This window comes from Microcebus murinus, chromosome 12 (genome assembly GCF_040939455.1).
Source record: "Microcebus murinus isolate Inina chromosome 12, M.murinus_Inina_mat1.0, whole genome shotgun sequence".
In the NCBI taxonomy this organism is placed as follows: Eukaryota; Metazoa; Chordata; class Mammalia; order Primates; family Cheirogaleidae; genus Microcebus; species Microcebus murinus.
In genome coordinates, this window is record NC_134115.1 from 63396285 (window position 1) to 63408663 (window position 12379).

At 35.2% G+C, this 12379-nt stretch overlaps 1 protein-coding gene and 1 pseudogene across 2 annotated transcripts in view; one reads left to right on the forward strand and one right to left on the reverse strand.

Moving 5' to 3' along the window:
• The window catches only part of ERP44 (endoplasmic reticulum protein 44), a 66152-nt gene that overhangs the window by 13392 nt on the left and 40381 nt on the right, over nucleotides 1-12379 (reverse strand). For both annotated transcript variants that reach the window (XM_076008876.1, XM_076008877.1), the window contains 3 exons: nucleotides 5049-5233; nucleotides 4071-4186; nucleotides 1425-1482 (listed from right to left, as the gene is read on the reverse strand). In XM_076008876.1, the coding sequence (XP_075864991.1) occupies nucleotides 1425-1482; nucleotides 4071-4186; nucleotides 5049-5233 (359 nt within the window). The remainder of the gene's footprint in view (nucleotides 1-1424; nucleotides 1483-4070; nucleotides 4187-5048; nucleotides 5234-12379) is intronic.
• LOC142874683 (uncharacterized) lies at nucleotides 9691-9783 on the forward strand (annotated as a pseudogene).

A 12379-nucleotide genomic window follows, 5' to 3' on the forward strand; every position in this document is an offset into this window, starting at 1 on the left:
TAAATGGTAAAAGCTGATCATTCTGTGATTACCAGGGACATGATAATCCAACTTGTGACGTCCAAGCCTCCTGCTTTTCCTGGGATTTAGGTCAATTAACTGTTTGTCAATATCTTCACCAAAGGCAAGCAGGCATTGTGAAAAGAAGAATTCTCCAAATGAATTAATTTATCTATTCCTTAGAGTTGAAAATGTTAGAAGAAAATTTGGAGAGTGAAAAAGCCTTGAAAAATACAAGATGCTATATAGATGTAAGGCATGACTATTTTTATTATTAATTACCTAGAGATCTGTTTTCATACTTACTCAAAATTAATATTTATAAAGTGCCTAAAATGATGATAAAAATAATAGCTAATATTGAACAAACTTACTGTGTCTAAGCACTGTTGTAAGCATTATATATGTGTTGATTGATTTAATGCTCCCAAATCCCTGTAAGGCAGGTACTGTTATTATCACCTCCTATTTTTTTTACTAACAAAGAAACCAAAGCACAGAGAAGCTAAGAAACATTCCTAGCATAGAACACTGAAGAAGGTGGCACAACTGACACTGAAACCTAGACAGACTGATACCAGAGCTCATGCTCTTAACAACCTACTACATTGAAAGACGCTATACTGGATTCTGATAATCTAGAGCTGATAACATCCTGTAATGCACCCAAGTGCATTAAAGAAATGCACTTGCAGAAAATACAGGCAAATGCCTATCTGAATTCAGAATGAGAAATAAGCTATCTAAGCAAGAAATTCATTTATCTGACTACATAAAAAGTTAAAAATCTCAGTGTGTCAAAACACTGCAGACAACATTAAAATGAAAGCTATGAATTGAAAAACTATCCACAGATTTCTATGTTTGTGGGTGTAGAAAAAATTGCAATGGCAGACCTTTAGGTCAATTTGGGATAAAACTCACTGTGAGTTTTGCGTCTTAGTTGTGGCTACCATTATCTGGGACTAAGCAGCTACTTCTATGCTTAGACACATTTAAAACTTCTTAGCCCAAGAGTTAAAAACAACATGGCTGCTGCTTATTATCTGGCAAGCACCAAGTAAATTTATACCCTAGAATATGTGGGAGCTTGTCTAGTACAATGCAGGTCAGGGTGATGACCATATACCACTGAAGCATCATTTGGATTTGGCTCCCAGATTGAAAGCAAAACAGAAAGGTAGAAAAGGCCAGAGGGTCAGGGGATCTTTAATCCCAGCTCTGCTACTAAATGTCTATATGACTTTGGCCTCTGCGGCCCCATCTTCACTTTGAAAGGTTTAGATTAGCACAGATGATGCTTCAAGGTTCCTTTCTATTCTAAAATTCTATAATTCTATGAACATTAACACATATAAAACTGTAGACCATACTATACATATATTTAAATATCTGATTATACACACTAGGAAACAGCAACTTACCCCTGGTGGTTTGTAGATTATGTTGTCTCCACTATATCTTTCTGGTTTTGAAACATCCCTAACAGGAAGGAAAAATAGTAATAATGCTTTTTAAGAAAAACATTAACAGTAATATACCCGAATGACTCAGAATTACCTTGTTATTTTGCAATGCATGAATTATAGACTTGAAATATATACTTAATTGCCCATCACCTTTCCTATTTATAAGACTATGCAATACCAAGAAAAGTATATACATTTAAAGGAAAAATAAGCCAGATGTTTTAAAGGGAAATTTTAGTTAGCCATATTGTGATTTATATTTCATAAATTTAGACTGGTAGTTTTAGCACTAAAAAGTTGTTTTTGATCCCAGACTGTTTTCCAGCAACTGGGGATTAAGGTCATTGATTTGGTCACATAGACTAATAAAAAATATATTTATTATTTCCTTACTAATCAGACTGAACTATGAATTTTCTACTTTTTAAAACCAAAGTTTAATTTTAAAAAAACAGATGAATTGAAATAACCTACATCTCTAAACTACAGTTCCATAAATAAGTTATGTTTTATTTGTCCACTGTTGTTTCCTGTGTCTACTATAGTATCTGGCATATAACAAGTACTCAGTAAATATCTGGTCAGTGACTTCTACAACAAATTCTAAGTCAAATGGGTAACTGTCTCTTTAAATTACTTTTAGATTAATTGAACACTGACTTATTTTCATTTTCAAACTAGTGTAGTCCAGGAGATAGAGGCAAAGAGTCCTGACCTATATTGATGACGGCGGGAACAGAAAGGAAGAACATGGTCCATTAATCAACTGATTCATTTAATAACTATTTACTGTGCATTTCCTTTGTACCAGAGGTGGTCTTGGCACTGGGTATACAGCAGTGAACAAAACTGACAAAACTCTCACTCTCATGGAGTTTTACATTTTGGTGAGGAAAGACAGATTAACAAGTAGATAAATTTATCTTGGGTGACTAAAAAACAAAGTGCTATGAAGAAAAGTAAGTGGGCCAGGTGCAGTGGCTCATGCCTGTAATCCTAGCACTCTGGGAGGCTGAGGCGGGAGAATCACTTGAGCTCAGGAGGTTGAGGTTTGCTGTGAGCTAGGCTAACACCATGGCACTCTAGCCCAGGCAACAGAGCAAGGCTCTATCACAAAATAAAAAAAAAAAAGAAAGAAAAGAAAAGTAAGTGAATAAGTGGGTAAAGCATGATGGTAGTGCTACTTTATACAAGGTTATAAGGCAAGGACTTTCTGATGTGATGACATCTGGGAGAAGCACTTCCCGACACAGAACATTCACAGCAAAGGCCCTGCTGCAGAAGTGTGCTTGCAGCATTTAAGGAACAGCAAGATGACCTGTACGGCTGGAGTACAGTAATGTGAAAACTATGGAAGGCAGGCAGAGTTCCCCCACTTACTCTGTATACCAAGAATGCTTACTATAAAAGATACACACAAAATCTACAAAAGCATTAAAGCAAGGACAAAGAACAAAGGTAACAAAATGGAGAAGATATACTGAGTCAGGAATCTGGGCTTTACTTAGGATAGCTACTGCAATTGAGCCTAACAGTTATGAGCCAACAAAAAAAGAGAAAGAATATGACATGGAAGTCAAAGCACAACTGACATAACTTCCAATGAGAAGAGAGGGTCAAAAACAGAACCATAAAAATGATTCTGTTTTGAGAAAGAAAGAAAAAAAAAGAAGATAAAGTTAGCAAATTCAGAAAGGTAAGCACCAAACCAGAGGGATTCGATGTTAATAAGTATAGATATAGAAAAAAGGAAAGAGTAGTTGAATGTCACATCCTTCATAGGAATTTAAGAAGATTAAGATTGAAGAATTAAGCAGTCATTTTACAACTATGCAGAAACAAGTTTCATTAGAGCAATAGAGGTGAAAGTTTCCAAGAGGTTAAAGATTTTTACTGGTTAGTGTCTGAGAAAATCAAGGTAACCAAGCATAAACTAACCTTTGAAAAAATGTGGGAATGAAAAGAAAGATGAAATTATAGCTAGCTCGAGATATAGAAGGAAGAGGTTGGGAAAGAAAGAGGCATGTTTTCAGAAAAGTAAAGCAGTTCATAAAAAAAGAGCCAGGTTGAAATACGAGAAAGCAGGGACAACTGATGGATTAAAGCCCCAGAGGAATTTGAAGGGACAGTTACAAGGACACCAGTGAAGAGGTAAGCCTTAGAAAAAGAACTGTTCCTCTGAGACAGGGAAGATATAAGAAAAGGTGGTGGAGGTGAATGAAGACGCCAAACCCCATGCTGCTTAACAAGAAGACAGAGTGTGGTTTCAGTCTGGTAACCCTACAGGTTAGCATTTTGCCTGGCACAGGATAAGTATTAGTAAATGAGTTGAATAAAGGCATAAATGAGTTAATTGTTAACTTGTCCACTCTTTACCTCTTACCCACCTTCTGAAATAGAAGGAAAATACTACAGGAAGGAGAATAAAAAGACTTTTAAACCCTTAAAAAGAATTCAGAAATAGGTATAAAGACTGGTATAAAGATTTTAAGAGGACTGAGATAATTTTTGGAGAGGTCATCTTCAGAAAATGACAAAATACAACAGGAATTAACATGGCAGCCAAGCCAAACCACTAACACTTCTAATTAAGATACTTACCCAAATGCAGAAAGGAAGGCACAGTCATCATGCAAAATATTTGCCACTCGTTCAAATACTCTATAGTTGTCTGAATCTTTTTGCTCAAAATATCCAATGATACTTCTTTTGCTGCGCTGTAAAATAAAGTATCTAATTATTTTGCAAACATATGTAGTTCTATAAACATGTTATCTCATTTGCCCCTTATTCTGACAGCTCCAGCTGTTGTTCAACTATCTCTAAATGAAGTATGATTATAAATGCATATTTAGCTTTTAACACCTAGCCCAAAAGTATTAAAGATTACATTGGGTTGAAAACAATCTTAACTTCAATAAATGTAATTATAAACATTTCCTTCTAGCATTTTACTTTAAAATTTCAATAAATACATAACTATTTGATCAGTGATAATATTTTCGTAAGGTGACTAATCTTAAAATGTGTTAAAAACAATGTATCAACTCATAACTTGTGACTATTGGTAGTGACTCCTCCAGGGGTCTCTCATATTCCTGCACACATTACTGGGTATGCCAAAAATGCAAGACCCTGACCACTCTTTAGCCAGGCCATTTCTCAGGGTTGTGCTTGCAGCAAGAAACATTGAGATAGGAAGTAATGTCTCCCTGCAGGACAGGGAGCAAGGTTACTGCTTGCTCTGAAATGGTGAGTTCTCCAAGTCCAGGGCTTCTCTCCAGTGACACAACCCACTGAAGGTACAGGCATCCATCTGGGCCCTGTGTTGCATCCACAGGACTAAGGTGGCAAGGAAACAAATGCAAACACACTCATACTGCCTGCTGTCATGTGAGAAATAAGGTCCTTTGTCTTGGACCCAGGAGTCCGACAGAATCCAGTCTACCAAGTATGCATATGTCAAATCCATTGCAATGCACTACAGGGGCATGTCCAGATTCTTTTGTTTGCATTAGGATTTGTTTACATTAATTGAACAGGCAATGTTCATTTGATCTAGAAAAACTTATAACTTACATCGAGAGTGCTGATTTCTGCTAAGTCCCGAATTTCTTGAATGGGGTCACTTTTTTGTTGCCTGATGTAATCTGCAAGTGCTTTCACTGATCGCTGACCCCTGTATTCTCTCTTCATCATCATCCCATTACGAAACAATTTGAGGGTTGGGTATTTGCTTATCCTGTATCTCTGGGCTATATCAGCTAAAAGAATGAAAAAAAAATTAACTTTATCCTCATATTTGCTCAGGGCGAGTCCATCAGCCTCACAGTCAAAAATCTTATAATCACTTATTGAGAACTTTTTGGTTCATGTCATTTTTTTCAGTGAGAGAGAGAGAAAAAAATTAATAATGATTTAAGTTTATATTAGTTAAGAGACCAGGCTCTGAACTCATACTGCCTGGGCTTAAATTCCAAATTTGCCACTTACTGGCCATGTGAACTTGTAAATTGCATAAACTCTCTATGCCGTAGTTTCTCATCTATTACACAAGGATAATAATTTCTACCACATTAGGTAGTTTTAAGGATTAAATAATACAAATGCATGGTGCAACAAGAATGGCACATGAATATGGGGTATGAAAAACAGCAATATAATTATGTCTCGTAGAGTTTGACACAAATTAAAATACACGATGATGACAACAGCAACATGTAAGCTGGGGGAAGGGAGATAAGCAGGAGGTAAATTATGTTAAATATTCTAAGATCTTTGCACTGTGCAGAAAGAGGTAAAAGTACTTATAATATTTTGATAAGTCAAGGTTGTATTTTGTTCTCTCCAGGATATGCAATGAAAGAATACTAAAAGTAAATGAGAGTAAAATGGAATATGGCTTCTCAGAAGAGTGGCTGGAGAAAAGGCTATGTAATTAAGTTCACATAACACTTTGTTAAACTCCATGGAGGATTTATAAAGGGGAAATCATGACTGATTGGTAAAATTCTGCAAACAGAAGACAAATAAAAGTAAACAACGGAACTACTGGTCATATATGAGCTTGAGAAGAATGCTTTATTCATCAAATCACAGAAATCAGAAATAATATTTAGACTTCTTAATTTCCACATAGTTAATGGAGACAATAATACCTAGTTTAGGAGTTGGTATTTCCTTGAAGTAGATGACTAATAGATGTGTCAGCTATAAGGCCTTTCTCAACCTGATAAATTATAATGAAAGCCCTGGGTGTGGTGGCTCACACCTATAATCCTAGCACTGTGGGAGGTTCAGGCGGTAGGATCACTTGTGGGCAGGAGTTCAAGATCAGCCTGAGCAACATACCAAGACCCCATCTCTACAAAAACTGAAAAAATTAACCAGGCATGGTGGTACAAGCATGTAGTCTCAGCTACTCAGGAGGCTGAGGCAGGAGAATAGCTTGAGCCCAGGAGTTGAGGTTGCTGTGAGCTATGGTGACAACATTGCACTCTAGCCTGGGCAGCACAGTAAGACCCTGTCTCAAAAAAAAAAATCGCAACGAGAGTCTGTGTCTTTGACGTGTTGTGTTATAAAGATGATGGATCCTATTACCTGAGCAAGGAATTAATGAGATTAAATTGGTACTATAAATTGAGAAGTGAGATTTATACTATAAGCAAATAGAAGTCTTTTAAATTAAGTAGAGGTAAACTCAAAGGCTTGAGTTTATCTTACTTACAAGAAAACCAACCTGGAGAAATAATAATAGGAACTTTACCTTTCCAATTAAAAAATACATTCACTCCCAGCACACTACACACTGAAACATAGCATATTATAAATTAAATATGTGTGTAATATATGCATTAAAAAGTTTGTAATATAAATGCTGTTAAAATTAGGTTAAATAGTCCCACTGACCAATGCTACAATGTTGTGGTCTGGAAAATGGAAAATCTCTTTTTAAAAGTTCCTATTTCCCTAAATGTTCATCAATAGGAGATTGGCTGAATAAAGTATGGTACATTCATACAATGAAATACTAGGTTTTATACAAAGGAAAGAAAAAGATCTCTGTCTGCTACTAAGGAGCAATCTTCAAGATGTACTGTTAGGTAAAAAAAGCCAAGTGCTGAAGAGAACAGGTAAAATATTTTGTGTAAGAAATATGAAGAAACCTGGGAAAGGAATATAAATACATATGCAAATCCATCCATCCATCCATACATATATATATATATACACACACATTTATATATGCTTGCTGATATATTTGTCTCTCCCCACCCAAGAAGAAACACCAATGGAAGAAAACAGGAGGAAGGGTCAGGGATGAAATTTAGATTTCCCTGACTATACTTTGGTTTTACAGTTTTGACTTTGGAACCATGAAAATGTTAACATTAAAACAAAATTAAATAAAAAAATATTAACACTGGCATTGTTATTTTGAACTTAAACACATATACTATAGATGAAACACATGAGTTAATGCCATTAAGAATCAAGATTTTTCAGCATAAGAAAAAATACAAATGGATGTGCCAGCATGAATTCATAATGTTTTTCTCTTTTAAAAATGTACTTCTAAGGTGTTTCTATTGACAGCTATTATCAATAACTTAATGCCAATAAGTTTTAAGACTTAGATAAAATGAAAAAATTCCCACAAAAATACAACTTACCAAAACTGACAGCAGAAGAAATAGAAAATATAAATGGTCCTAAAATTATTAAGAAAACTGTAATTCAAAACCTTCTCACAAATAAAACACCATTCCTAGACACCTTCACCAGCAAATTCTAGCAAACATTTAAGGAGCCAATAATGCCAATTTGACACAAACCATTTCATAGCATATGAAAAGAGAAGACACTTCCCAACCAGTTTTCGAGATCAACATAAATCTTTTTAGGAGAGCTGACAACAAAATTATGAGAAAAGAAAAATATATGTTAACCTTTTTCAAGATTATAGATACAAAACTTGAAAAGAAAAAATTAACAAACTGAATTTTGCACTATATACAAAGAATACATCACAATATTTGAAAAACAATTAATGAAATTCATAACTTTAACAAAATAAAAGAAAATTCTATTACTTTTCAAAAGAAGCAGTAAAATATTTGATAAAAATCAACAACCATTCCTGCTTAAACACTCTTATTAGGAAACTAGTACAAGAAGAAAACTTCCTTAATTTGGCAAAAGATATTTAAATAAACAAATATCAAACAACTAAATGGTAAAACACTAAAAGTTTTCCTGCTGAGATCAAGAAAGAAGATGCCTGCTATCACATCTATATAATACTATATTGCAGTTCTTAGTGTAACCAAATGAGGAGGAAAAGAACATATATACATTGGAAAAGAAGAAATAGGAATGTCATTATTTGCAGATGATTTTATTGAGTTCACAGAAGACTCAAAAGATAATCTACAAAAGGGTTTTCCATTTCTAAGCAGGATATAGTGAATAGCAAAAATCTACTGCTCCTGCTGCTACAACTAGGAAAACCTGTGTGTGTGCGTTTTTTTTTAAAACCACATTTTTAAAGATATCATACCTAACAGGTACAATGTCCACCATTTGGGTGATGGGCACACTTAATAACCTTTAACTCAACCAGTACAAAAGCAATCCATGTAACCGAAACATTTGTACCCCCATAATATTCTGAAATTTAAAAAAATTAAAGATATCAGAAATCATGAAAGCAATGAAGACTAAATGAACTGAAATTCCAGAAAGGGAAGAACCATCATAGGTAAGTAAATTTTTCTTTCCTATAGGTTTCCTATGTAATTCCTTTCTGAAATTAAATCTGTAATTGCAGATTTAGGGTTGAGAAATATACTTATATAGGCAAGAAAGTGAAATAAATGAAGCTTTTCATAGCTACCTGGGCTGACATGATGCATTGAAAGGGTCCTAAAACATACTGCAAATCTCCCCAGAGAACATTTACTGAGTGCTGGAGTGACATAGGAAACGGGAGAGTTAAGGTCAAGAAGACAGTAAAATCTCCTATGGCCTCATGGTGCTTAGGAGACAATGTCTACTTGTATAAGGGGCCTGTAATTTTATCCCAAGGCTACATACAGCCAAGACATTTGCCAGATTTTGAAGCTACATAGGCCAGAAAGCATCTGGATGTTGAAAAAAAACATGAATGCTTGACAAACTAGAAAAGATATTGTGTCATGTACCAGAGACGAATGATTAATATTCAGAATATATAACCAATTTTAAATGGATTACCAAAAAGATAAGTGGGCTAAAGATACCAGTCAATTTAAGAAAGAAACACAGATGGTCAATAAACATAAAAACACACTCAGTTGTAATCAGGAACTTACAGATTAAAACTACCAGATAACATTCTGTCGATCATATTGGCAAAAAACCAATAATAATAAAAATTGTAAAAACTGAAATTCAGGGCTTCATCCTCCGAAGTGAGGTTATCACAAAAATGGAAGCATAAGCACCACATGTACTCACCATCAAATTGGCACTAACTGATCAACACTAAGGTGCTCACATAGTAGTAACATACACTGGGGGGGGGGATGCGGTGGGTAAACTCCCAACTTATGGATGTGGTGAGCATTGTATGGGGGGAGGGCACCCCTCTAATCCTGGCTTTGGTGAGGCAAAGTCATAACTTGTAACCAAAATGTTCGTACCCCTATAATATCCTGAAATTTAAAAAAAAAAAAATTCAGGGCTTGTTTTAGCAGCACATATATTGTTATTGGAACGATAAATGGCCCTGCACAAGGGTGACACACAAATTCATGAAACATTCCATATTTTTAAAAAACACCAAAATTCAATAATATCAAGCCCTATGTGAAGGTAAGATATTCCTACTAGGTGTAATTTAGGTCCACATTCAATGTTAATGTGGCTAAACTAGCCTAGCTGGTGCCTAATTTTCCAGCAAGAAGCCAAGAAATTTTTTTAATCCCTAAAGGATTTGGCAGAGAGGATATAAGATGGACCCAGAAAGAAAGGAACTAGCTTAATAAGAAATATTTACTTTCCATTTGTATGCTAAGGATCAGTATGAAAATGGACAGCAAAAGGCACTGCCAAGGAGAATAGAATGTTTTTAACTTTCTGAACTTGAATTAGTGGTCATAATGAGAAAGCAGTGTGCTAAAAGCAAATATGCGTAAACTAGGAGTAGAATAAATTAGGCTACAGACAGACACCAGAGGGTCTTAAATGCTATATTAAAGGAATTTGAATTTTATCCTGTTTTTGGTAAGCAGCCACTGAGCTGTAGAGCTGGGCTTTCAAAATATTCACCTGGCAGTAGTAGAGAACCAGAGAGACTAGTAAGGAAGCTACTGCAATGGTCCTGACAGATAACAAGCGTCTGTTTACAAACTTAAACAGTATAACCTTTAAGTTGCCTTAAAATTCTCATTATGGAGTGAAAAGGATTAAAAATATTTGAAGACTATTAGGTGGTTAGATATTCACTAGCTTCATTCTCGAACAACACCACGGCAGCAGGTATGCTGCATAATGAGGAGGCTTTTAATTATTAAGAAGCAAAACCCTTCAAATTACATTGATCAATAATCTCAGACACAATGGTGACTTTTTTACAATCTTTGGCCAAAAGTGATTTTAAGATAATTACAATGTGACACTTTGACAAAATAACAAAGAATGACTTAAGGGGTATAATAAATGGTTTTTTAAAATTAACTAGATAGATCAAATGTTAAAATGGATGTCAGAGGAATTACAAACTTCAGAAGGTTAACAGCTTGCTGATTGGAAAATTAGCATGTACTTTTTGCTTCAATGGTCACTTACTTTTCCTTGATGAGGCCTGCTTGCCTGCCTCACTAATGCCCAGCAGGGTTCCAATTGGGGAAACTGCCTCCTGCTCTTATCTCAGCAATGTCCCTCCCTGCTATCATTATCTGTGGCAGAAAATACAAAGAGGCAGATGATTTTGATAGGAAAATCTTATTGTTCTTCTAGTTCCAGGACCACTGCTGTCTCTGTCCCTCTTTCCATTCCCAAACCATGCCACCCCAAAACAAACAAACAAAACCAAAACACAAAATAAAACCCCAAACAGAAAAATTACAAACCAGCCCTAGAAGCTCACTCAGAACTCAGGCTTAATATGCTCATCCAAAGTCAGTTTTATGCACATGAATTCTTCACTTTTTATTTTCTTGTTCTAATTACAGCATCTATGTATAGCTCTTACAAAAGCTTCTCATTTCCAATAAGGAAGGTTCAAGTTGTACTGAAAGACAGACACGTAAGAGTAATTTGGGTACATGGGAGCGTGTGCTAATTCAAGGACATTTACAAAGTATTTTTCTAAAAATGCTAGTGGGAGTCTCAAAGTTCTACACTGACTCACAAACATATGAACACCCCTTGCTTAGTGCCATACAGCCTAAGGCCACTGGAGGTCAGCAGAGAACCTGGTCCCACCAGGGGCAGAGGATGGAGCCTTCTAGATGCAAGGCAGCAAGGATGACCACCACGGAGAATGATGAATTCTACTCCCAAACTTCCCAAATGAACAGATTGCAAAGATGAGATGAAATGTGATCATGATCCACAGTTGAAGCAAGGGCATGTGTTAATTGTGTGTGCGTGTGTGTGTGTGTGTGTGTGTGTGTGTGTATAAATTCTGAGGTTAGTCGAACAGGAAAGTGCTGGCTAGCATTAGTACTTGCAGAATGGGTTTCAGCAGCTTGTAAGAAACCCCTAGAAAGAGTAGAGTAATACTTTTTAATCAAGAGTACTGCCAAACTTTTAATGGCACAGAAGTGAATATTGTGTGGAAAACATAAAAATTGACTCACTTGGAAAGTGACACAAAAGTGTCAGACTAGGAATGTTAAGTTATTTCAAGATTATGTGAACAAATTTACTTTCCTCTTAAGGTACACAGTGTAATGATATTTAAGAATCTACCATCTAAATGAGTCTAAAATAGTTCTTATGATAAGTATAAAAAATTCAAAGTGCCTCTATCTCTCACCATATACAAAAATCAACTCAAAATGGATTTAAAACTTAAATGTAAGACCCAAAACTATAAAACTACTAGAAGAAAATGAAGGGAAAACACCTCAGGACATTGTTCTGGACAAAGATTTTTATGGATAAGACTTCAAAAGTACAGAAACAATAGAAAAAATAGACAAATAGAGTATCAAACTAAAAAGCTATTGCAGAACAAAGGAAATAATCAACAGAGTAAAAGAGACAACCTACAGAATGGGAGAAAATATCTGCAAACTATTCATCTGACAAGGATTAATATGCAGAATATATAAGAAATTCAACTCAACAGCAAAAAAAAAAAACCAAAAAATACCATTAAAAAGTGGTCAAAGAATCTGAATATGATATTTCTCAAAAGA